Genomic DNA, 26,126 nt, shown 5'->3' on the forward strand with positions numbered 1-26,126 from the left:
TTTACCTGTGTGCAAAACTGTTCTTCACTGATTTTGTAACAGTAAAAACTTTGGAAATAACAGCATTCACAGTAGAAGATGTGTTCTAGAAATGTTGGTACATTCAGACCATTAGACACCTTGCAGCCATTAGAGAGAATAAGGCGGATTATAGGAACTGACATGGAAGGTGTCACTGATACTGCAAAACAGCATGTTTCATGGTGCACTCATTAAGAGGAGTTGGGTCAGCTTGCTTAGATGTACTTTTCTGCCCCTCATGTACTACTTAGCCTTGGAAATATTCCTTATCCTCTCTAATCCTCAGTATTCTCACCTGTAAAATGGGGAGAATGGTAGTCCCTACTTCAAAGAGTTGTGAGGATTCTAGATATGCGTGGCACAGTTGTAAGCATGCATTAAGTGTTCAATAAATGTTTGCTATAATTAAGTTAAAAAAGTAAGCCGCAAAAAGCATGCTATTGCCCCAATTTTGCTTTTTAATTTTTTTGATATAGAGATATATATGTATGTAAATATATATGTGTATCTGTGGATAAAACAACTGTTATCAGTAGTTATTTCTGAAGTATGAGACAAAAGAGAAGAAATGGGGGGGGACTTTTTTGTTTTTTTAAATAGACTTCTTTTTTAGAGCAATTTTGGGTCATAGCAAAATTGAGCCTTCCCTACACATAAAACCTTCTTTACTGTCAACATCCCGCATCAGAGGGACACATTTGTTTTCATCGATGAATCCATATTGACACATCATTGGGACTTATACTTTTAACTTCTGACTTGTTGCCATTTCAACAGTGAGCGAGTATTGGTTTTGAAAGTAAAATAACATTAATGAGTGGCTGAATCACGCCCTAAGCTCCAGAATGGCCAGATTCTAGAAAGTGGCTTGTTTCACAGAAGTTGCCACAGAGAAGGTAATCAACCCAGGGCTGCCTGAGAATGGGGCCTGAGCACCCCCATTCTGCTGTCACCAGCATGACAGGTCACAGGCTGGCCTGCCTGGCTGCCCCCTGCTCCCTCAGAGGGACGCCTGACAGCAGCTCCTGAAGCTGAGGAGGCCGGGCCCCTGGGCCATGCCCCACGGATGGTCCTCACATACACACCAGCTGGAAGGCTTCAGGAAACAGGGACAAGGTCTAGGAGGTCACGACAGCAGCAAGGATCCTCGGGTCAGCTAAGGTCCAGGCCCCAGCCTGCTCTGAAGGAAGAGAGTACCGGGGGGAGGCAGCCAGCCCTGGACTCAAAGTCTCCCCTGGCACTCACTAGCATGGTGTCCTTCCCATGCACCTGTTTCCTTGTCGTAATAATATAGGGATTAACCGCCCACCACACAAGGCCACTGTGAGGATGGAGTGAGCTCTGTGGGACAGCACCTAACTCATGACCTCCTGACACTGGAGGCTCTCAGGTTTTTGTTTCCTGTCTACATGACTGACCCCACAAGCCTAGACCTGGGGATAAATAAAAGAATGTCTTGCTTGGTCAAGGTGAGTGTAGAGTTGAGAGTGTCCTTCCTGTAAAGCTGGGACAAGGACAGGGCAAGGATAGCCTTGGCTCCCAGCAGATATGGCCCAGAGGGTAAACTGGCTGCATTTCTGGTGCTGATGAACCACTCTCCAAACAAGGTCCCAGTCTTAATTTGGGATATATTTAAAACATAATCCTGGTCCGGGCGTAGTGACCCATGCCTGTAATCCCAGCACTTTGGGAGGCCAAGGCAGATGGATCGCTTGAGCTGGTTCGAGACCAGCCTGGGCAACATGATGAAACTCCATCTCTACCAAAAATACAAAAAAATTACCCAGGTGTGGTGGTACATGCCTGTAGTCCCAGCTACTCAGGAGGCTAAGGTTGGGAGCATCGCTGGAGCCTGGGAAGTTGAGCTGCAGTGAACCGAGATCATGCCCCTGCACTTCAGCCTGGATGACAGAGTGAGGCCCTGTTTTAAAAAAATTAAAAATTAAAAAAAAAAAAACATAATCCTCCAAAATGAAGTCATTCCTGGAGGGAACACAGGGAGAAGGAGCTGTAACCGAAAGGTATGGAAAGAGGCTGCTTCCTATGCATGCTGAGAAAATGCTGCACCGACCACCCACCAGAGAGAGAGACTGGCCAGGAGCAGGTGAGCCTGTTGCACAGCCTTCCACTTACCTTGCCCCCTGTTTCCCAGGTGATTCCTACTTCAGCCCCTTGGTGTGAGCAGCTTCTCAACATGAACTACAGCCTCCACTTGGCCTTCGTGTGTCTGAGTCTCTTCACTGAAAGGTGAGCTTTGCCACCCCCAGAATGGCCTCCATCTGCGTTGCTTTGCATTCGGGCATGTGGTGGGAGGGGGCAGCTCCTCCTATTCACCCACAGCAAGGCAAAACCCGGTCCGCTCACTTCCCTGGAGCACCGAACAATGAAACTTCCTGCCATTTACTCTATTTACAGAACACAAGCTTCCAATATGGTCATAGATGAATGAACCCTTATGTTTTTAAAGAAGAGACTTGGAGGGTTTCCAAATTACCATGATATTTTGATCTATGGCAAATGGGTAAAAAATGGAGATACTAACTCAATAGCTGAAAACTAAGAGATTTTTCTGTAGGAATGTCACTGCTGGTACATGGGCAAGGCACATACACCCACACACACGTGGGCAAACACAAGCTCAAGGGTGTGTACACGTGTTGATTCACACATAAACAAGCAAACACAACAAAGCCCATTTCTTTTCCAGGATGTGCATCCAGGGGAATCAGTTCAACGTCGAGGTCGGCAGAAGTGACAAGCTTTCCCTGCCTGGCTTTGAGAACCTCACAGCAGGATATAACAAATTTCTCAGGCCCAATTTTGGTGGTAGGTCATCCTCTGTGTCCAGGACATCATTCAAAGGGACGAAAACAGAGACAATAAGCAGTGGAGGGTTTCGGGAGGTTTTAGTTGACTCCATTTTCTGATCTGCAGCCTGTTAAGGATTGGCAATGATGGATGAGGATGGCTACCAATGATTTTTCACACTGCCTGGAAAAAGGCACCCAGCCTCTCCACCTGCAAGATAAAGGAATGCTCTTTCTCACTGTGGAGGCTGCAAGAGCCTCCTAACACTCACACACTGTCCTCCTCCTGCCCCCACTTCCAGGGTCATTATTCAATGAATTCACCATGCGCCACCAGGCTACCCCACCATGCGCCACCAGGCTACCCCACCTGGTCTTCCCCCTCCAGCCTGAGCCCTTTCAGCTGACTCCCCAAACTGCCATCTGGATGCCTCCTGGGTCATTGCCCTGTTGGAACACCTGTATGTGTCCCAGCATCCTCGCGTAGAGTCCAGGCACACTAGGCCCTTCCCAGCCCAGCCTTTATCTGTCTGCCATTCTCATCCACCCAAGTCCCCGCTCCTTCCCCTCCTACAATGCTTCCCAGTGTACTCAGAATGCTCCCTGACATCCCTGGCCTCTCCTGCCTCTATGCATTTACAGAGGCTATCTTCCTGGAATTGCTTCTTTAAACTTGACTCCCTAGAAAATATCAATTTTCCATCATGTCTCAGAGCAAACGCTGCCTTCTCTGAGAAGCCTCCCCTGATTCCTCCAGGCCCCATCCCCTTTCTTCACACTTCCTTGTGAACATGCCTCAAAATCATAGCCATTCCCATTATGCTATAACTGGTTTCATGTCTGTCCCGGCTCCAGGCTGCAGCCCTAGAAGGAGTCTGACTTCATTTCCCTCACTATCCCCCATAGAAGCTCAGTGCGTGACATATAACAAATTGCTGATTAATATCTGTTGAAAGAATAAAGCAAGGAGGGAGGGAGTGAGGCCAACTGCACAGCTCTTCATAGCAGAAAGCAACAGAAAGAACCTTGGCATTTAACAAACCTGAGTTTGGCTCCTAGCTCTCCTGCTTGGCAAGTGGTTTAGCCTTCTGTGCCTCACTTTCCCTTTCTGTAAAATGGGGACATCCATCTATCTCACAGGGAAGACTGAATGAAGTGTGCAAGCCTGAGGCACAGTGCCTGCCCCATCAACAGAGTGTGGGTTATTTTCATCCCTTCTCCTCCTTGCTCCTCCCCTCAGATAATAAAACCCTCTGGTCTGATCTAAGATTCATGTGGTAGTCCAGATCCTCTGGGCAGCAGATGCCAAGAGCTGATGACTTCTTCAAGCTATTTAGGAGGACTATGTCTAGGAGGGAGAATGCGGCAGTGGGAGAGGCAAGCTAGGAGAGCTGTCAGACCTGCAGGTCTGGCCTCAGGGAAGGACAGAGGGAAGGAAGGGAGGTTGGGTGGAAGCGTCTTAGATGGAAGGGCAGTCCTCAGTGTTTGGAATGACCACCAGGGAGTCCTTGAGCTACAGTTGCATTCAGAGGAGTCTCCCATCTCTGTGCCTCCCAGGAACAGGCCACTTTGATATCCCCACTGTGTTCAGTCTGTGGTTGGCTGTGGCCCATGAGAAGTGTGGCCTCGGAGCAAGTGTGGTGGTAGATTCCAAAGCACAGCAGCCGAGGCCCTCAGTCAATCACACCTGCTCAGTTGGAGATGGGAGAGATGCATTTTCATTCAGATTTGAGACACAATTAAGATATGAGATCCTGACATTAAGGAACCTAAAGAGGCTTCAATATCCCCTGGTTTTCCCAGGCCCTACTGAACACGTATGACAAGCACGTGAGTCTGCACGCCTTGGTTAGTGCCACTCAACAATTTCTCTTGCCTCCCAAACCCCAAACAATTAAGTCAGAATACACTCCTTCTTGTTTGCCTACTCACTGGCCAACAAGGTGCAGGGTCCTTGGGCAAGGAGCTCATTCTGAGAACAGGGAGCCTGGGGTAGGCCTAAAGGGATGTGATGCCTCATCCCACCTGGGGTGAAAATGGGGCATGGAGTCTTCAGTTTAAAAAAGGGAAGAGCACAACCCCATACCCCTTGTTTTGTGCCTCTTGGCACTTCACTCCTGAAAATCCCTATACTTGCATGGCAGGCTGGAGGCCCACGGAGGGCCATTGCTCTCTGTAATGTCTGTGCACCCAGTTTTCAGGACCCCAAGTCCGAAAGAGACAAGACCTTCATAGGATTTCTCAGGGATTGAGCTGGACAAAGCAAAGGTTTGTAAGCAGGCGCTAGTGAACACTACCCAGGAGCTGGCTTTGACCTCGTTCCTGGGAGAAAGCTGCCCTCTGGTGGCACAGCTTGCTTTTATAACTCAAGGGGAAGAAAGAGCAAGCTCTGGTCCAGTAGAAAAGCCAATTGAGGCAAAGCCTAGATTAGACGTTGTAGAATATAAACTGGACAGAAAGCACAGTGGGATTGGAGCTCTCGTGTCTTTTCCATTCTCTGCATTCTTCAGGGAGGGCAACTAACACGGATCTATGGCACTTAAAGTAGATGCCGTAACCGTGCCAACCCAACTCTCAATGGTTGGCACTTGTCTTGGTCTGTTTTGTGCTTCTATAACAAAATACCTGAGGCTGAGTATTTATAATGAGCAGAAGTTTATTGACTCACAGTTTTAGAGGCTGAGGAGTCCAATATCAAGGTGCTGGAATTTGGCAAGGGCCTTCTTGCTGTGTCATCAGATGGTGGAAGGTGAGAGGGTGAGAGAGAGGACAGGAGAGGGCTGAACTTGCCCTTTTATCATGGCACCAATTCCACCATGAGGCTTAATCACCTCTTAAGGGTCCTACCTCTTAACACTCTTACAATGGCAATTAAATGTCAACAAGAGTTTGGAGGGGACAAACATTCAAACCACAGTGGCTCTAGTAGCTCTGTTTTGCAGGTGTGAAACTGTAGCGTAGGCCAAGCGCAGTGGCTCATGCCTATAATCCCAGCACTTTGGGAGGCTGAGGTGGGCAGATCACCTGAGGTCAGGAGTTAGAGACCAGCCTGGTCAACATGGTGAAACCCCATCTTTACTAAAAATACAAACATTAGCTGGGCATGGTGGTGGGTGCTGTAATCCCAGCTATTCTGAAGGCCAAGGCAGGAGAATCACTTGAATCCAGGAGGCAGAGGTTGCAGTGAGCCATATTGCACCACTGCACCTCCAGCCTGGGCGACAAGAGGGAGACTGCATCTCAAAAAAAAAAGAAAGAAAGGAAGAAAAAGAAGAGAAACTGCAGCACAGAGAAATTTGAAATTTGCTGAAGATCACAAAGCTGTTAGGTGGCCTGAGTGGAATTCAAACACCTGTCTCTGACTCCAGGCTTCTAGTCTCAGAGCTGCACCTTGCTGCCCAGAGGGGCAGAAAGCCACTTAGCACCACACCACTTCAGCACCTTCCAGGGTGTGCCCTCAAAGATCTCGCCCTTTTCCACCAGATATTAACATTCAATTATTGTTTAATTGCATTGGCTCTAACACTTCATTTTCAAATTCCTACCTATATCCTATGGCTTAGTTTCCTTAGATTAATAAGTAGTTTGCCTTGCCGTATTCCTACTGATGAGATGTTTTTAAGCTTCTTTTGAAATCCGCCTGGCCTCTTCCTGGTTAATGCATTATCACAGTCCCCTGAGGTACCCCCGGGGGTTATTTATTGCAAGTGAATGCTATTGCATCTATTAGCCTGGTGAATAAAGTTGTCCCTTTTCCAAAATTAGCTAGGATTACGGAAGAGAGGGGGAAGGGAAGGGAAATGCCATTATTGAGCGCCTATTATTACGTGACTGATGGACATGACGCTGGGAGCTTTGTACAGATAACCAATGATGAACACCTTCAGGATGTCCGGCTAGGCAGGCACTTCTCTTACACTCCCTATTGCCGCCACTCCACAAAGACAATGTCACACGTCTAATCTCATTTAGCCCTTCCCATGACCCTGTGATGTCAGTATGATCTCCACTTGCAGGTAAGAGAACTGCAGCTCTGAAAGATTTAATAACTTTTCCCAAACAAAGAACTGGGAGGTGACAGAGCTGGGATCTAGGTCCATTATTCCACATCTCCATATAAAGAGAAGTAAACTTCCCTGACCTGGCCTGGCTTCTTGAAGGTGGCTCTGACACCTCAGTCTCTAGAGATAGAACTGTCTCTCTCTGAAGTTCAATCTGTCTGCTGAGACTCCAGGATTGAGGCCCAACAGTCTGCACACTGGACCAAGTGTGGAGGTTCTGAAATTCTAAATTGTTTAGGGTTCCAGGAGAGTAAAGGAAGAGAAGCAAAGTATCAGGAGGTCAGCAAAAGCTCAGCCATGAGTCTTGAATGCCTCTTGTGGTAAATTTACTTAGCCAAGGGGGGATAAAACAACATCTGTGCACAATCAGATTACCAAATCTGTTACCTTTCCAAACAATTAGTTCCTTACAAATGCCATAGGAAAAACCCTCCATGTAAGAAGTGGCAAATGTCTTAGCACTATGTTCCTTATGCGTTAATTGACCAGCGTGACCAACATGGAGAAAAAAATACAAAATTAGCCGGGCGTGGTGGCACATGCCTGTAATCCCAGTTACTTGGGAGGCTGAGGCAGGAGAATCGCTTGAACCTGGGAGGCGGAGTTTGCGGCGAGCCGAGATCGTGCTATTATTGCACTCCAGCCTGGGCAAGAAGAGTGAAACTCTGTCTCAAAAATAATAATAATAATAATTAAAAAGCATTAATTATGCAGGTAGTCTCTCTTACATATTAAGATACCTATGTATGTGTGCATATTTTTCATACAAAAGAGAGGCACACCATACACAATGGTTACTCTTGAGAGGGGATAAGAAAATTTTTCTTTTTATATTTATAGAATATTTAAATTTTTCTAACAACCAAGCACAACTTTTGTAATTTTAATCTTTTTTAGAATGCACTAATATAGTATTAGGACAGCTCATGGTTGTGTTTCCATTCTTTCTTGTTTGTTTTCATCTTAGGAGAACCCGTACAGATAGCGCTGACTCTGGACATTGCAAGTATCTCTAGCATTTCAGAGAGTAACATGGTAAGTGCTGTTCCTTTGTACTCTACCCAAGTAGTCCCTCTCTGTGTGTTTAAAGGGGATATGCTTTCTAGCCGCTCAAAAAAAAAAAAAAAAAAGAATGGCTCATGGCCTTCCTCCATTTGGAATGGCAGAAGCTGGAGTGCTATCTCCAAACTCAAGACAGTGGGAGATTCTTGTAGAGCAGATTTTCTGAGTAAGACAATGGAAGATTCTTGTAGAGCAGATTTTCTGAGTAGCAGGAAGAAAATCAGTTCAAGAGCCAGAAGGAGAGAAACCAGGCAATGAAGTGGGTACACTTGGTGATGGATAAAATTTGGGGAAAGGAATGAAAGTGTAGTAGGCAAGCCTGGCCATTACATGGTCTTTTATAACGGGGGAGACAACCCGAGGAAAACTGACAGCTGATGCTGACAACGACCCTCTCCCTTAAGAGAACATATTCGAGACAAGGGCAAACTAAAGGCAGTTTGCCAAGAGGGTATGCTGTGCATTCCAGATAAATCGTGGACAACCTAAGCACTTAGCCCACCAAAAAATTCAACAATTTGGTGGAGCCTTAGTGATCAGTGCAATGTGAGCTGTCACACCAAGTAAGTTAAAGTCTTGAACATGGGGTTCCCTTTTGGCAATGGGAGCTATTATCTAGAATAAATAAGGCGATTTGTTCTCTTATTGCAATATGCCACTAACCCAAGACTGGGGTAACTGGAGTGACTTATCAGTTACCCCAGTCTTGGGGTAGTGGCATATTGCAATTAGAATGGTAACTTTATTCACCAAAGTCTGTGTATTCTTGCTCTAAGTGGAGGTGGGGAGGGGAGTAAACTTTGACCACTTTCCTCCGTTTGGTGGGGTTTTCTCACCCACTACCCCCATCCATTTCCATACCCTGCCTCCCCCTCCCAGGACTACACAGCCACCATATACCTCCGACAGCGCTGGATGGACCAGCGGCTGGTGTTTGAAGGCAACAAGAGCTTCACTCTGGATGCCCGCCTCGTGGAGTTCCTCTGGGTGCCAGACACTTACATTGTGGAGTCCAAGAAGTCCTTCCTCCATGAAGTCACTGTGGGAAACAGGCTCATCCGCCTCTTCTCCAATGGCACGGTCCTGTATGCCCTCAGGTACGCGGACACCTGTGACCTCAGGGGTGGAGGACGGCAGCTGGGAGAAAACATGCAGATGTGTCTTGGGTAGTTGTGACCAGAACTCAAATAGCCACTGTGAGGTCCCATGGCTTCTTAGATCCTTGCCCCCATAATAGAAGGTCCCTCTCTCAGTTCATCATCTACCAAATGCCTGCTCTGTGCCAAGCCCCATGCTGGCCACAGGATAGAGCTGAGTAAGACATTGCCCTGTCCTCAAGACACAGACATGGAAACAAAGGAGGTCCCTGGTGCTGGGGCTCAAGTTAGGGAGTAGGTGAGTGGTTTGGGGGTGATGTTACAGGATGCTTTCACAGGATTCTGAGCTGTGTCTTAAAGGGTAAAAGGAAGTTAGCAAGGGAAGAAGTAAGGGCAATGGCAGAGACGACAGAGAGGTGCATGCAAGGAACTTTCCTTTCATGGGGCCCAGTGGAGCTGCAGCAGCTCCAGAACACCACTCTACTTGTCTGAGTCATGTTTGTAGAGAAAACCAAGGTGCAGTGCCCCAAAGTCTCTGCCACCTGCAGCCATGGGCTCCCCTTTGCCATCTCTCCAAATTCCTGAAGCTGAAGTTCCTTTCACCCAATTGTTAATGGAGCCGGGTTGGATGGAACAGGACTCATCCCTGCCTGTGCAAGGACTGTGCAAACCTAAAGCTCCCAGAGGCCTTGGGGAGGAGGCCAGGAGCCAAATATTCATGGGGCTGATGTTTAATCTTAAGTAAGAGTCTGAAGTTATAAAACAAGGGTTGAGCTAACCAATAAACTGAATTTCTGGACATGCCTCAACTGTACTGAGTTTTGCAAAGACCATCTCAAAGCCCAATTCTTGTCTCATGAAACATAAGTAGACTTCTCTTTTGACCTCAATTCCAATCATCGTTAATGTTCCCCTTCCCCATGTTCCCACAGCAATGTGTGAATGTGGATGTGTGAGTGTGTGCATGCATTTCTGTGTACATGTGTGTCTGTCTGTATTATGGCACACAACACAATCAATATTGTGTAAGGATTACAAATAATGAGTGATGTTTTAATAGCCTGGCTCTAGAATCATAAAGATTTTGGTACAAGTCCCTGCTGTGTCCCTCAGCAGCTCTGTGACCTTAGACAAGTTACTTGACTCTCAGAGCCTCAGTTTCATCAGCAGTAAAATGAGAATTAAAATATTTCCTACCTAGTAGAACTGTTCAAAGGGGTAATGCATGCAAAGCACTCAGCCCAGGGACTAGCTCACAGTAAGCACTCAGTAAACCATAGCTATTGTTAGTCTCTGTCTCCCTAAAGGGAGTGTGAGTGAGCATCCTGGAGGTGAGCACCGTTCTGTAATCACCTCCATTTCCCCCAAGTACCTAGCACAGTGCTTAATAAATAAGGATGCTGAATAAAAATGTATGACACTGAAGAAAAAGGAAGATAGAGGCCTGGTGAATGCAATCTCCACTGTGAGGGCGTAACTGACCTGTAATTGAATGTCTCTGGGGTTAAGCCCCCAAAGCCACAGTGCCTGGGGCCCCCACTGCCTCTGCATCCTGGTTCCCATGAGGAGGCAGGGCCTCATGAGAAGAGCACAGCCAGGAGACCTAGGCTGCAGCCTCAGTTCTGCCACTCAGAGCCACATGAGCCTATGCAAGTCCCTATGCCTGCTGTCAAGTGGTGACGATAGTAATGGTGAACACTGTTCTAGGCCCACCCAGGTCTGTCAGGAAGATTAAATTTAAAAACTGAATGCTAAAGCATCTCGAGCCAATGCATCTGTCTGTTCTGTGATACTGCCAGAAGTTTTGCCCCTTGAATGGCCAGCATTCCAACTTCCTCCACTCTGGACCCAGGATTAACCAAGCCTCATGCACACATTCTTTAGCACCCAGAACCTCAAGGATGCTTTACGTGCAGACTCCAAGCTACATGTTCATTTAAGAGTTCCAGTGAAAGTCTTCTTTGAGTGGGCCTTCGAAGGGAATGTGAACTTTCTATAACTTCCTCACAATACTGTTTTTGAACCCGTTTTTCCTTCTTAGAATCACGACAACTGTTGCATGTAACATGGATCTGTCTAAATACCCCATGGACACACAGACATGCAAGTTGCAGCTGGAAAGCTGTAAGTATACATCCTACAGGCTCCTGAGATGATTTTCCTGGGTGACTTAGGTATATGTATTCATGAAAAGTATCTCATACACAGTGACCTTTCTTTTCTTAATGTTGATTCATCGTGGATTCAGCCCTTCTGACTGTACTTCCAGACAGATTTAGAGATTTCTCAAAGACATGCCTAATATCTTTTGGGGAGAACCATTATGCATTAGTACCAGATATCTCCACCTATGAGTGGACAAGAAAACCAAAGGAAATGCTTTAATGTAGTTGGTGGTCTAGGCCAGGGGTCAGCAAACAACGGCTGGTGTGCCCAATCCAGCCCCATCACCTGTTTCTGCTAAGGAAGTTTTACTGACGCACAGTCATGCCCATGTACTTACATACCGTCTGTGGCTACTTCTGTACTGCAGTGGCAGAGTTGAGTATTTGTGATAGAGACCAGATGACTCATAAAGCCTTAAGTATTAACATTCTTCTTTGCTGCAGAGTTTCGTTTTGTTTTGTTTTGAGACGGAGTCTCGCTCTGTCGCCCAAGCTGGACTGCGGTGGCGTGATCTCGGCTCACTGCAAGCTCTGCCTCCCAGGTTCACGCCATTCTCCTGCCTCAGCCTCCCGAGTAGCCGGGACCACAGGCGCCCGCCACCACGCCCGGCTAATTTTTTGTATTTTTAGTAGAGACAGGGATTCACCATGTTAGCCAGGATGGTCTCGATCTCCTGACCTCATGATCTGCCTGCCTCAGTCTCCCAAAGTGCTAGGATTACAGGCGTGAGCCACCGTGCCTGGCCTGCTGCAGAGTTTTTAACAGGCTCTAATAAGTTACTTCCACGTGAAATTCCAAGAAGGAGTGGTAGCACTTCCCAAACGTTTTAAATCATGGAATCTTCTTTCATAAGCGTTTTGTGGGACAATCATTTCATAAAAAACATTTTGGTGACAACAAATATAGACTAGCCCCTGAGACCTAAACTTTTAATATTTAATTTATGCCATCTATCTGATTACTAACTCTCAAAGGGTCTGTGGTTCCAGATGAGTTCTATGACCATGTTCTTTGCCACCCACCCACCCTTACTCTCCCAAGATCATATCAGCCACAGGTCCCAGTAGAAGATATGAAAAAGGTCATGGACTTTTCATCAATGTACTCATCATTCGTCAGCAAATATGTCCAGGGCTACATTTTTAGGTCTAAAAATTCACAAAGGCTTTATTTTATTTCTTTTTTCTTTTTTTTGTTTTATATATATTTTTTTATTATACTTTAAGTTCTAGGGTACATGTGCACAACATGCAGGTTTGTTACATATGTATACATGTGCTGTGTTGGTGTACTGCACCCATTAACTCGTCATTTACATTAGGTATATCTCCTAATGCTATCCCTCCCCCCTCCCCCCACCCTTCCTGTGTTCCCCTTCCTGTGTCCAAGTGTTCTCATTGTTCAATTCCCACCTATGAGTGAGAACATGCGGTGTTTGGTTTTTTGTCCTTGTGATAGTTTGCTGAGAATGATGGTTTCCAGCTTCATCCATGTCTCTACAAAGGACATGAACTCATCATTTTTCATGGGTGCATAGTATTCCATGGTGTATATGTGCCACATTTTCTTAATCCAGTCTATCATTGTTGGACATTTGGCTTGGTTCCAAGCCTTTGCTATTGTGAGTAGTGCCGCAATAAACATACGTGTGCATGTGTCTTTATAGCAGCATGATTTATATTCCTTTGGGTATATACCCAGTAATGGGATGGCTGGGTCAAATGGTATTTCTAGTTCTAGATCCCTGAGGAATCGCCACGCTGTCTTCCACAATGGTTGAACTAGTTTACAGTCCCACCAACAGTGTAAAAGTGTTCCTATTTGTCCACATCCTCTCCAGCACCTGTAGTTTCCTGACTTTTTAATGATTGCCATTCTAACTGCTGTGAGATGATATCTCATTGTGGTTTTGATTTGCATTTCTCTGATGGCCAGTGATGATGAGCATTTTTTCATGTGCCTTTTGGCTGCACAAATGTCTTCTTTTGAGAAGTGTCTGTTCATATCCTTCGCCCACTTTTTGATGGGGTTGTTTGTTTTTTTCTTGTAAATTTGTTCAAGTTCTTTGTAGATTCTAGATATTAGCCCTTTGTCAGATGAGTAGATTGCAAAATTTTTCCCCCATTCTGTAGGTTGCCTGTTCACTCTGATGGTAGTGTCTTTTGCTGTGCAGAAGCTCTTTAGTTTAATTAGATCCCATTTGTCAATTTTGGCTTTTGTTGCCACTGCTCAATGAAATAAAAGAGGACATAAACAAATGGAAGAACAGTCCATGCTCATGGATAGGAAGAATCAATATCATGAAAATGGCCATACTACCCAAGGAAATTTATAGATTCAATGCCATCCCCATCAAGCTACCAATGACTTTCTTCACAGAATTGGAAAAAACTACTTTAAAGTTCATATGGAACCAAAAAAGAGCCCACATTGCCAAGTCAATCCTAAGCCAAAAAAACAAAGCTGGAGGCATCATGCTACCTGACTTCAAACAATACTACAAGGCTACAGTAACCAAAACAGCATGGTACTGGTACCAAAACAGAAATATAGACCAATGGAACCAAAGAGAGCCCTCAGAAATAATACCACACATCTACAACTATCTGATCTTTGACAAACCTGACAAAAACAAGAAATGGGGAAAGGATTCCCTATTTAACAAATGGTGCTGGGAAAACTGGCTAGCCATATGTAGAAAGCTGAAACTGGATCCCTTCCTTACACCTTATACGAAAATTAATTCAAGATGGATTAAAGACTTAAATGTTGGACCTAAAACCATAAAAACCCTAGAAGAAAACCTAAGCAATACCATTCAGAACATAGGCATGGGCAAGGACTTCATGTCTAAAACACTATTTTATTTCTTTTTTCTATGCAAAGCACTGTGATAATAAGAAAAACCTCACTCCCCATTGCAAAGGAAGTAGAGAGGCTAGTGGGGAAAGACTTCTTGGAGGAGGTAACAAAATGTGTTTTATGGCCTCAATCTGCTGTTGCCCCAATCTCCTTGACTGAACAACTTTTTTGTTAACAATAATAGTAATAATAATAGTAATAAATGGGCAGGGCACAGTGGCTCATGCCTATAATCCCAGCACTTTGGGAGGCCAAGGTGGACAGATTACTTGAGGTCTGGAGTTCAAGACCAGCCTGGCCAAGATGGTGAAACCCCATCTCTACTAAAAATACAAAAATTAGCCAGGTGTGATGGTGGGTGACTGTAATCCCAGCTACTTGGGAGGCTGAGGCAGGAGAATCGCTTGAACCCAGGAGGTGGAGGTTGCAGTGAGCAAAGATTGTGCCATTGCACTCCAGCCTGGGCAACAAGAACAAGACTCCATCTCAAACAAAAAAAATATGTAGTAATAAATATTCTTTTCCCAATAAATACTGTAGCATCCATTTAACAATTACTTAATCCATGTCTGGCACTATACTAGACACCTTGCAAACAATCCTGAGAGATATGTATATTGTTTTTCCCATCTTGCAGATAGAGAAATTGAGGTTCATTAGGATTTGGCAATTTCCCCAAGGGAAAGTGAAGTAGCCACACAGGGACTTGAACCCAGGTGGAATGGCCCCAAGGTCCCAAGTTCCCGGAACTCTAATAGCCCTTCCACTGGGCTGGAGAGTCACATAGGGAGTTTGTTCCAGTGGCTTGTTTGTGATCTGAGCTGCTTATTTTTCCTGAGTATACCATAAAGTGCTTTTAAACAGTAATATGGGGATAATGAAAATCTTTTAATACCTCCTTCCCAATTTCTCCAGTGTCCATTTATTATCATCATTGTTCCCCAAATTGAGTAACCATGTGATGCTTTTGTTGGATTCCCAAAATCCTGCCAGAATGTTCAACTGAATTGCAACCTGATTACCGGTCCCAGACATATCCCTGTGCCAGTTCCCTTGCATTACCTAGGACCAAGACCAGTGTTTGTCCTTTCCTGTGTCTGCTAAGGAAAGTCTTTTTTCTCATTCTAATACTTTAGTTTTATATATTGTCCCACTAAAGTCTCCAACCAGTCTGGATGGCTGGTTGGGTTCCATCTGTCTATCCTCATTTAAATACATTCAATTCATCCATTCAACCATTAAATGACTATTCTACGTGAGGTACTGTGGTAGATGTTTGCAATACACAGATACAAGTAATGCTGCAGTCTTCGAGAACTCTGCAGTCTAATAGAGGGTGCAGGACTTTAAATAATTATAACAGAATGAGTTACAACAATGAAAAGTAATGGGGGGGGGTCAGAGTTTTCCTAGGGAAAGTGTCACTTGGAATGAGACATAGGGCATCAGCTGGAATGGACCAAGAGACAAGGAGTGGGACTCAGAACCTGCTAAGATGCGGATTATGTACAAGAAGGAACAAAGCAGAAGGGATGGCAAATATGCAAAGCCATCCTTGACATTTATCACTCGTGCTTCCAACTTTTAAAAAAAATTGCTTGATAGATATAAAGCTCACACAGTCATGCCAGTAAATGGGCATCTAAACTGTAATCTGGGGATTTGCCTGAGGATTTAACTCTAGGTTGATGTGTGATGAATGAACTCCCTAGCATTGTTAAGTAATCTCCATTGTTCCTTAGTAAACCACTCCGAAATGCCCACCAAACTGGGGCACCTGTGATAGGCAAACAACATTGCAGATATGATTTATTAAGGCATCAAGGTAGGGCTTGTGTGTGGAGGGAGAAACTATAGTCAAGCTCTGGAGAGCAGTGGGCACTCCTTACGTAAGGTCACAGGTGGGCAACATCTGAGAAGCACAGCCATTATGAAGCAGAAGCCATTTTTCAGAAGCAGACATTTAATTAAAGACCCAGACAAATAGATTAATTATCTTATTGATTAAATGCATGCAGAAACTTCTTGAAGCAATACAGCTGTTTGGTGGTGGAATAAAACTTGAGGTTATCAAAAAGAGAACTCATTTTCAGTCCCACATGGAAAAAGCAATTACCTTCCGTGTATCGTGGCTGGGCTCATCTCAAATCCCAGGAGACAGATTCTCCTGGAAACCTCAGCCTCTGTTTCACAAATACCATCCCCAGTGAGTGGAGGGAGCTTTCTCTGTTCAGCCTCTGTTTCACATATACCATCCCCAGTGAGTGGAGGGAGCTTTCTCTGTTCAGCCTCTGTTTCACATATACCATCCCCAGTGAGCAGAGGGAGCTTTCTCTGAATGTTTATTAGCAGTGTTTGGGTACAGAAACCTCACTATGGGTTTTTTTCTAAGTACCGTCTCTAGAAAAGAACTGATACCATCCCACAGTTTTCCTTATTCACCCAGGGACAGAGAGACCATAATGTAATGATTGTGAGCATTTACTAGTTGTAAAGTCAGAGTGTCCAGGTAGAAACTTGTACTACCCACTTTCATAGATTTTTTTTTAATGTGGGATGGTAGCCGTATTTAGACAGCTGGCTTTAGTACATGTTTGGATGCTTCCAAGGGAAAGTCCACAGACAGTTTTTACCTGGAAATCCCTTAAGAGTTCATGGCTATATTTCTCTTCCCTGGGGAGGGCGAGATAACCCTTGCTAGACAGTGGATACCATACTGTGAGACTTAACAAAATGTTAGTTCCAACACCGGCATCACATTTCCCAGTAGTCTTTGAAAACAAAGGCAATATAGCTTTATGTATAAGATCACAGGTACCGAAATCACTGAGTTTTGCCATCACTAGCTCTGTGACTCTGGGTGAGTAACTAATGTCTCTGGACCTCAGTTTCCTATCAGTGAAGCGGGAAGAATAATAGTGTCTGACTCAGAGTTGTTTTTTAACAGCTTTATTGAGGTATAACTTATATACGATAAAATTCACCCATTTTAATTGTACAGTTCAAAGATTTTTAGTACATTTCCGAGTAGTGCAACCATCACCACATGTCATTGTTAGAATATTTCCATCACCCCAAAGAGACTCCTGTACCCCTCTGCAGTCACACCTCTTTCCCATCACCAGCTCCCAGGCAATGACTAACCTACTCGCTGTCTGTATGAATTTGCCTTTTCTGGATATTTCTTATAAATGGAATCATGCACTATGTGGTTGGTTGATTGGTTGGTTGGTTGATTTTGAGACAGAGTTTTGCTCTGGTTGTCCAGGCTGGAGTGCAATGGCGCAATCTAGGCTCACTGCAAACTCCGCCTCCTGGGTGCAAGTGATTCTCCTATCTCAGCCTCCCAAGTAGCTGGCATGCGCTGCCACACCTGGCTAATTTTTGTATTTTTAGTAGAGACAGGGTTTCACCATGTTGGCCAGACTGGTCTCAAACTCCCGACCACAGGTGATCCACCTGCCTCGGCCTCCCAAAGTGCTGGGATTGCAGGCATGAGCCACCATGCCCAGCCCTATGTGGTCTTTTGTATCTGGTTTCTTTCACTTAGCATGTTTTTGAGGTTCACACATGTTATGGCTTGCATCAGTACTTTACTCCTTTTTATTACTGAGTAGTAGTTCTTTGTATGCATATATATATATATTCATGTGAGATAGCTGAGATAGATATATATATCAAATTTTATTTATTGATTCATCAGTTGATGAACATTTGGTTTCCACCTTTTGGCTATTATGAGTAGTGCTGCTATGAACACTGGCGTGTGAGTCTTTCTGTGGACAGGATTTCATTTCTCTTGGACAGATACCTAGGAGTGGAATGCTGGGTCAAATGGTAAATATATATTTAAGTTTTAAAGAAATTGCTACCTTGTTACTGTTTCCCAAAGTGGTTGTACCATTTCACATTCCCACTAGCTAATGTTCCAGCTTCTGCATGTGCTGGCCTTCGTTATTGTCTATCTTTTTTATTACAGCCATTCTAATGGGTGTGAGGCATTTTATTGTGGTTTTGATTTGCATTTCCCTAATGACTAGTGATGTTGAGTATCTTTTTGTTTGCTTATGAACCATTCATGTATCTTCTCAAAGAGATACATTGAGGGTTAAATGAGATGATAATGTTGTAAAGCACTTGGAAATGCAATTGCTTATTAAATGATAGGTATTATTATCATTGTCACTCATAGACTTTGGGATTAAACTTTCCTAAGGTAACTTTGTTTCTTGCTTGCCTTGTTATCCTGAGAAAGTTATGCAACCCCTCTGAATCTGAGAGTTTTCAAGAATAATGTGGGAAAATCATTATAGTGACTGAGTTCTATGGAACAGCATTTACTGAATAATAACATTTCAGGAAAAAGTATAAGCTTTACTGTATATTAAAATACATATATACATTTATATATTATATATAATATATATTATATTATATATTATATATTATATATATTATATTATATATTATATATAATATATAAATATATATATAAATATATAAATATTATTATATAATATATAATATATATAATAATATTTATATATTATATAGATATAAATCAACTACAAGATCCAGTTCAATTTCAGAAAATGTAAAGAAATGTCCATCTTAGAATTGAAGAAATATAGAAATGGCTACCTTGCAAGTTTACAAGAACATTAGTGACATAATGTATAAAGTACTTATAAATGTACAAAAGGTAACTATTGTTACTATTATCAAGTATATTAATTAAACTGCTTTGAGACTTATCTAACGTGCATTTTTACAGGCTTTAATAAAGCAGGTTTTTTGTTTTTGTTTTTGCATTTATGCCAATATAGAAATATGAACAGATCAGTTAAGTCCCTGAAAATATCATCAGAGCTATTATACAATCTTGAAAGGCAGTATCTTTGCGTGTTCACAGATATGTGCTTAATAAATGTAATTTAAATAATGAGGGAGGCCACTTCTAATGACTTATCATCCACCAGATCTATGCAGTACCTAACAAAAGACCAGCTCTCCATTGACGGCAAATCGTCCTGGCAGGTCACTTCATTCAGAGCAGACATTGCAATTGCACTTGGGAAATCATGCCAAGTTCTGCATGGGATTGTCCTTGGACTTATCACCATGAAGAAAGAACTCATGCTGTCTCCATATTATAGCATTTTCCAGACCAGACCAGTTCAATCTGGAACACCCTTGCACTGACCAGGACTACACTTTATTTGCCAGGGGGATATGATGGAAATGATGTGGAGTTCACCTGGCTGAGAGGGAACGACTCTGTGCGTGGACTGGAACACCTGCGGCTTGCTCAGTACACCATAGAGCGGTATTTCACCTTAGTCACCAGATCGCAGCAGGAGACAGGTAACTCATGTGACAAACTGTATGAAATAAAAATAAGTGAACTGAGGTGTAGGGTTGCTCTCTGAGTCAGAAATATCGTCTTCTCACTTTACCTCCTTGGGATGCAGTGGAGGGGGACAGTAGGATTTGCGCTGAGCAATTCCACCTCCTCCACACCCAGTATTAAAATGGTCCACTGAGGAACAGACCTCTGGACCAGCTCTGAAGCCTTGCACCATGTACCTCCAGATATTTGCTAATGAATGCTCAAATTCCGTGCCTCCATCATGCATAAAATTTATTCATATTTCTCACTGGAACACTAGTTCTCTGACACTGAAGAATAAAAATAAGAATACAGCTCAAAGATGAAGAAGACAGCAGCAATGCCCAACAAGAGCATGAACACTCTAATTATTGCAAACGTGGCAGGAAGTATTACTTATTCATTTCATTTACCAGAAATGCATCTCTTGGTCTTTGGCGATTTTACATAGACATGTTTTGAAAGATGTGATGTTATATAAAAGCAGCTGGCATTTTCCTCTCACTTCCTTATGATAATATTAAGAACACTTATTCTCATCAATATTTGCACCCTAAAAAATTACTACATATTTTATTTTATTTAATTGAGACAAAGTCTTTCGCACAGGCTGGAGTGCAGTGGCACGATCTCAGCTCACTGCAACCTTCTCCTCCCAGGTTCAAGCGATTCTTGTGCCTCAGCCTCCTGAGTAGCTGGGATTACAGGCATCCTCCAGCACGCCCGGCTAATTTTTGTATTTTTGGTAGAGAGGGGTTTCGCCATGTTGGCCAGGCTGGTCTCGAACTCCTGACCTCAAGTGATCCACCCGCCTTGGCCTCCCAAAGTGCTGGGATTACAGGCATGAGCCACCGTGCCCGGCCTACTGTGTATTTAAGTTGAGCCTAGGTGACATTAAAAATCATATGTCACACCAAGATCATGGCTACATGAAAATTAGAAATTAAAGGGTATGTATAGAGAAAAGACTGGAATAGAAGGAAAGGTGATTTTTTCTCTCTACTTTTCTTATTTTCCAAATTTTTCTTTTCTTTTTTCTTTTATCTATTTACTTATTATTTTACTTTATTTTATTTTATTTATTTGAGACAGTGTCTCACTCTAGTGTCACCTAGGCTGGAGTGCAGTGGCGCAGTCTCAGCTCACGGCAAACTTCACCTCCTGGGCTTGGGTGATCCTCCCACCTCAGTCTCACTGGTAGCTGGGGCTATAGGTGTGTGCCATCACGCCTGGGTAATTTTTTGTATTATTGTAGAGATGAGGTTACATCATGTTTCCCAGCTGGTCTCGAACTCCTGAGCTCCAGCAAACCACCTGCCTTGGCCTCCCAAAATGCTGGGATTACAGACATGAGCCACCAAGCCTGGCCTTATTTTCCAAATTTTAAGTAATTATCATGAATTATTTTTATAATGGGCAAATAAATACACTTTATTTTTAAAGACAACTTTGTAAATTAGGGCCATGCAGTCATAGTTTACCAAATCTAGATTCTCAAGTTGGGTTCATATAAAAAATGGCTTCAGTTTTCAAAATTATGTAATCTCATGTAGCACATAACCACCCTCTTTAGGTACAAAAGAGGGTCGTTATTTAGTCAAATGTTGATTCTAAGGTTTGCTTGTTTGTTTTTAAAACATTGGCTTTCAAAATCAAGAAAATAAAGCAGGCAGTGTAGACTGATACAACATCCCTGGACCAACGAGCAAAAGACCTGGTTTTTATTCTTTCTTCTAACATCAACTCCAGGTCCTTTTCAAATCACTAAAACTTCCTGTGTCTCAATTTACCCATCAATAAAGTAAAATAATAAGTAATCTCTAGGGTCTCACCAAGCTCAAAAAGTACATATTTTTATTCTATACTATATTTATCCAGGCATATGTCTGTTGTTTTTTTAATGGTATAATTTCTCATTTCAGGCTTTAATTTGGGGGTGACAGAGGGTTGGAGCAGCTCCCATTCACTATCCTGTTTTTCCCCAACAACAGTCTAAGCCAGACTTTTCCTGTTCCCAGGGGATAACCTCTTCATTCATCCATCCACACCAGTGCTGGCCACTACTGCGCACCTCCCCATAATAGAAGCACAGCAGGAGCAGAGCTTGGGACTCTAACCCATGGACATATATGTTTTGTGCTACAGTAGCCTATTTACCACAGAGAATTCTGTTACTGATAGCTCTCTAACACATGCCTTTCCCACATCTAGAATACACTGCTAGTTTCCTAAGGATGGCCCTGAAGTAGTATAAAATCTGGGGTGCCTCTGAAATCATCAAAAATTCACTTATATTTAATAGGTCCATTAGGTCTATTCCATAGTATTCCTTGAGAAACAGATGGTCACAGGTAATCTTCATTAAATAGTATTTATTGAACAACTACTTTGTGAGTGCAGAACTGAAAGATTCAGTGTTTGCCCCCAAGGAACTCACTGTCTAGTGAGGCAGACGTCAAGAAAACCAGTATTGATGGCACTGCTGTAGGAATACTGTGATTCAGAAAAGCCCAGGTTGGACATAAGGCAGGACAGCGCCCCTATAAATCCCATTCAATGCAACAGCAGTGTCTCCTGTGGAAATCATAATGACAGTTCATACATAACCAGATTTAGATCAATGACAGAGGGCTTAATGTACATATAGTTAAGCATCCCATAGAGAAACCACTTGCTACACGAACAGACACAATTTCCTATCTGTTGTTTACCCTTTCAGGAAATTACACTAGATTGGTCTTACAGTTTGAGCTTCGGAGGAATGTTCTGTATTTCATTTTGGAAACCTACGTTCCTTCCACTTTCCTGGTGGTGTTGTCCTGGGTTTCATTTTGGATCTCTCTCGATTCAGTCCCTGCAAGAACCTGCATTGGTAAGCAGCTCCAACAGGAGATTTCTAAGAACTGGCTTATCAGGTTACTTACTTTTTTTTCCTTTTACCATTGTCTTCATTGATATTCCTAAGGCAGTTCCAAGAGTTGTTTTCTTGGGAGATTCTTTTACAGAGAAAGAAAGAGAGAGACAGAAAGAGACTACTTTAGGAGTTTGGGTTTTTTGTTTGTTTTTTTTTTTTTTGGAGACAGAATTTCACTCTTGTCGCCCAGGTTGGAGTGGACTGGCGTGATCTCGGCTCACTGCAACCTCTGCCTTCCAGGTTCAAGTGACTCTCCTGCCTTATCATCCCAGGTAGCTGGGACTACAGGCATGTGCCATGATGCCCAACTTATTTTTGTGTTTTTAGTAGAGATGGGGTTTCACCACGTTGCCCAGGCTGGTCCTGAACTCCTGACCTCAAGTGATCTGCCCACCTTGGCCTCCCAAAGTGCTGGGATTACAGGTGTGAGCCACTATGCCCTGCCAGGAGTGGTGCATTTTTAAACTTAAGTTTTACAGTGACAAGTAAGGGATCATTGTGCTTAGATGGTCTATTGTCAGTTCTTTTGCATATTTATCACCCCCTCCCAGGAGAAGACAGAACGTGAAACATTTAAAAAAACACATCCCTCATATCTGTACAAAATGGACAAATCAACCCTATTCTAGAAGGTCGCAGACTTTTCAAAATGAGATGCATTCCATTTCTGGGTCTTGCCCTCACCCTGCCAATTCTCAAATGGGGACACTCTGCCAGGCTATGGTGGAGGACTAACCAGTCACTTTATAGGAACATCCCCTGCCTGTTTTCCTAGGAGTGACGACCGTGTTATCAATGACCACACTGATGATCGGGTCCCGCACTTCTCTTCCCAACACCAACTGCTTCATCAAGGCCATCGATGTGTACCTGGGGATCTGCTTTAGCTTTGTGTTTGGGGCCTTGCTGGAATACGCAGTTGCTCACTACAGTTCCTTACAGCAGATGGCAGCCAAAGATAGGGTAAGAGTCTTGAGGGCCCTGTGTATGATCCATCACTGGTGCCGTGTGCTGATCTGTAGACATGGGCTGGACCTGGCTTCTATCCCCACCCCACCCCCAGTGATTCCCTGTGCTCCAGTGAGTCTTATCCTTGTTCAGGTGGGAGCAGCTGGAAGTCATGGTGCCCCTTGAAAAAGACCATTCTTTTCACCAAATACAATGAGATATTAATATGTTTAATTTTCCAGCAGAAAATATGTTATCTGTATGCAGCATAAAATCACAACCACAGGAGCAAGCATCCATGAAGAATCCAATATGAAAAAAACATGATCAGCTGCTTGCAAGTTTCAGATTAATATATATTTACTATTTAATTCTTTTGTTGCATTATTTTGTCCTTAAATTATACAAGTAATGCTTTACTGAAAAATGTATGGAAATATTAGATTGTGACAAATTTCTTGGTGAGCATATTTTTCTGCTAATTGAGAAAAACTGTCATTATCTGGTTTAGCAATGGAACACTATAGTCCAGCTCTCTAAATAATAATAATCGTCATTATTTATCAAGCATTTACATGTGCCAGACACAGTAACAAGCCTTTTGCAAATATTATATTATTTTAAATGCTCATAACAACCCAATAAGGTTGTCTCCTTTTTTAAATTTATGAAATCTGATAACAAGAAGGGAAAGAGACTTACCGCAGGGGATATACATACTAAGAGGTAGAGCTGGGATTCCAACCTAAACCTACTTGGTTCCAAAGCCTCACACTTATCCGCTATTCCCACTTGCAGAGAGCATTAGACCATGCTCTTAACTATCACCCTTTACAGGTTCATGGACCCCTAGTGTTATTTGGAAGCCAAATTTGATAGATAGTGGCATTCTAAAGTTCATGCTAAGAAGCAAGAAAATGATAGGGATCCAGTTCAGAAGAGGTGCCCACCTTGAGCAAAGTGCTAGGACCACAGAGGATCTAATAGTGAAGAATGAGGAATCAAAATGACCCAAAGATCCAGTTGCTTTTTCCCTTGGGTTTGGCTACAGTGAGTAATATTTCATAGTCATGTCATCCAAGCACCAAAGGCAAATGACCACGTGTGCCAGCCAAAGAGGAACATGGCTTTTATTTATTTTGCTCCCTTAGGCTTCCTTATGAGGGAGGAAGGAAGTTGAGTTACCTCCTCACCCCCCCACCCAAGAATCTGGATTTACTAGATTGGAAAAATGGACATTGGTGAAATACTGACAGCCTCCTCTAAAGACACCAGAAAGCTCTTATTTTGCTGTGTATATGATAATCACTGCACTATGGAGTACTCACTGTGTCCTAAACATCCGTCAACATCTCCTTTAGTTCATCCAACAACACAATGAAATGGGTACCATTATTATCCCAATTTTACTCTTGAGAAATGTGCCACTAATTGATGTGGCACATTTCTCAAGGGTAAAATTGGGATAATAATGGTACTCATTTCATTGTCCTATACAGTGATATGGTAACTCCCATAAGACCCCACACCTAGCAAGTGGCCTGGTCAAGGAACCAAACCACACTCTCTCTGACTTCACCACACTCCCACATTCCTGGGAGTTGACCCCAGCCATGTTGGAGAATGGCAACTCCTTGCAATGGCAGGGGGCATCACTATTTCTGCTTTGGTGGCAAAGCCTTTAAGACACAGCTGATTTCTATTATCTCTCGTAATCAGTTACTCCTTTCTCCCTGGAACAGAATTGAAGTCATCAAACACCTACCAGGTGCTTTCCATTTTTTACCATTTAATCTTCCCATCAGTCTCAAGATGGCAATACCAATCACCATTTGGCAGGCGAGGAAATAAAGTCTTGGAGGGATTGAGGTGACTAAAGTTTCACAATAGTGAGAGGCCGAATGGAATTTGAACCCAGGTCCACTAACTTCAAAGCCTGAGCATTTCGCATCTGGCACACTGCTCAGGATATCCACAGTGGGCCATGGTTACTCCTCCTGTTATATATGCTGGTGACCTACAAATAGGTGTCTCCAAACAGGGCAACAGGAGCCCAAGCCTGGCTTATTGGCCAATTTCTGAAGCACTCAATGCCACTCTCTATTAAGCCTAATTATTCAACACTTAGGCCTCTAAACTTTTTATTAGCTCATTACCTACTTATTTATTTTGCTGAGTCAAGTCTTTTAAGCTAACTGCATTGTCTATGAACTAGGGGACAACAAAGGAAGTAGAAGAAGTCAGTATTACTAATATCATCAACAGCTCCATCTCCAGCTTTAAGCGGAAGATCAGCTTTGCCAGCATTGAAATTTCCAGTGACAACGTTGACTACAGTGACTTGACAATGAAAACCAGCGACAAGTTCAAGTTTGTCTTCCGAGAAAAGATGGGCAGGATTGTTGATTATTTCACAATTCAAAACCCCAGTAATGTTGATCACTATTCCAAACTACTGTTTCCTTTGATTTTTATGCTAGCCAATGTATTTTACTGGGCATACTACATGTATTTTTGAGTCAATGTTAAATTTCTTGCATGCCATAGGTCTTCAACAGGACAAGATAATGATGTAAATGGTATTTTAGGCCAAGTGTGCACCCACATCCAATGGTGCTACAAGTGACTGAAATAATATTTGAGTCTTTCTGCTCAAAGAATGAAGCTCCAACCATTGTTCTAAGCTGTGTAGAAGTCCTAGCATTACAGGATCTTGTAATAGAAACATCAGTCCATTCCTCTTTCATCTTAATCAAGGACATTCCCATGGGGCCCAAGATTACAAATGTACTCAGGGCT

The 26,126-nt window shown here is 43.2% G+C and overlaps 1 protein-coding gene across 1 annotated transcript; it reads left to right on the forward strand.

The window, feature by feature from the left end:
• The first annotated feature begins 875 nt into the window (after positions 1-875).
• GABRP (gamma-aminobutyric acid type A receptor subunit pi) lies at positions 876-26,126 on the forward strand. Its single transcript, XM_034960949.3, has 9 exons — positions 876-2,268; positions 2,729-2,847; positions 7,857-7,924; positions 8,831-9,048; positions 11,090-11,172; positions 19,303-19,440; positions 22,185-22,337; positions 23,155-23,342; positions 25,543-26,126. Exons 1-9 carry the CDS (start codon positions 2,045-2,047, stop codon positions 25,843-25,845), a joined length of 1,494 nt encoding a protein of 497 aa, XP_034816840.1. The 5' UTR covers positions 876-2,044; the 3' UTR covers positions 25,846-26,126.

Source organism: Pan paniscus, chromosome 4 (assembly GCF_029289425.2).
Source record: "Pan paniscus chromosome 4, NHGRI_mPanPan1-v2.0_pri, whole genome shotgun sequence".
Taxonomy (NCBI): domain Eukaryota; kingdom Metazoa; phylum Chordata; class Mammalia; order Primates; family Hominidae; genus Pan; species Pan paniscus.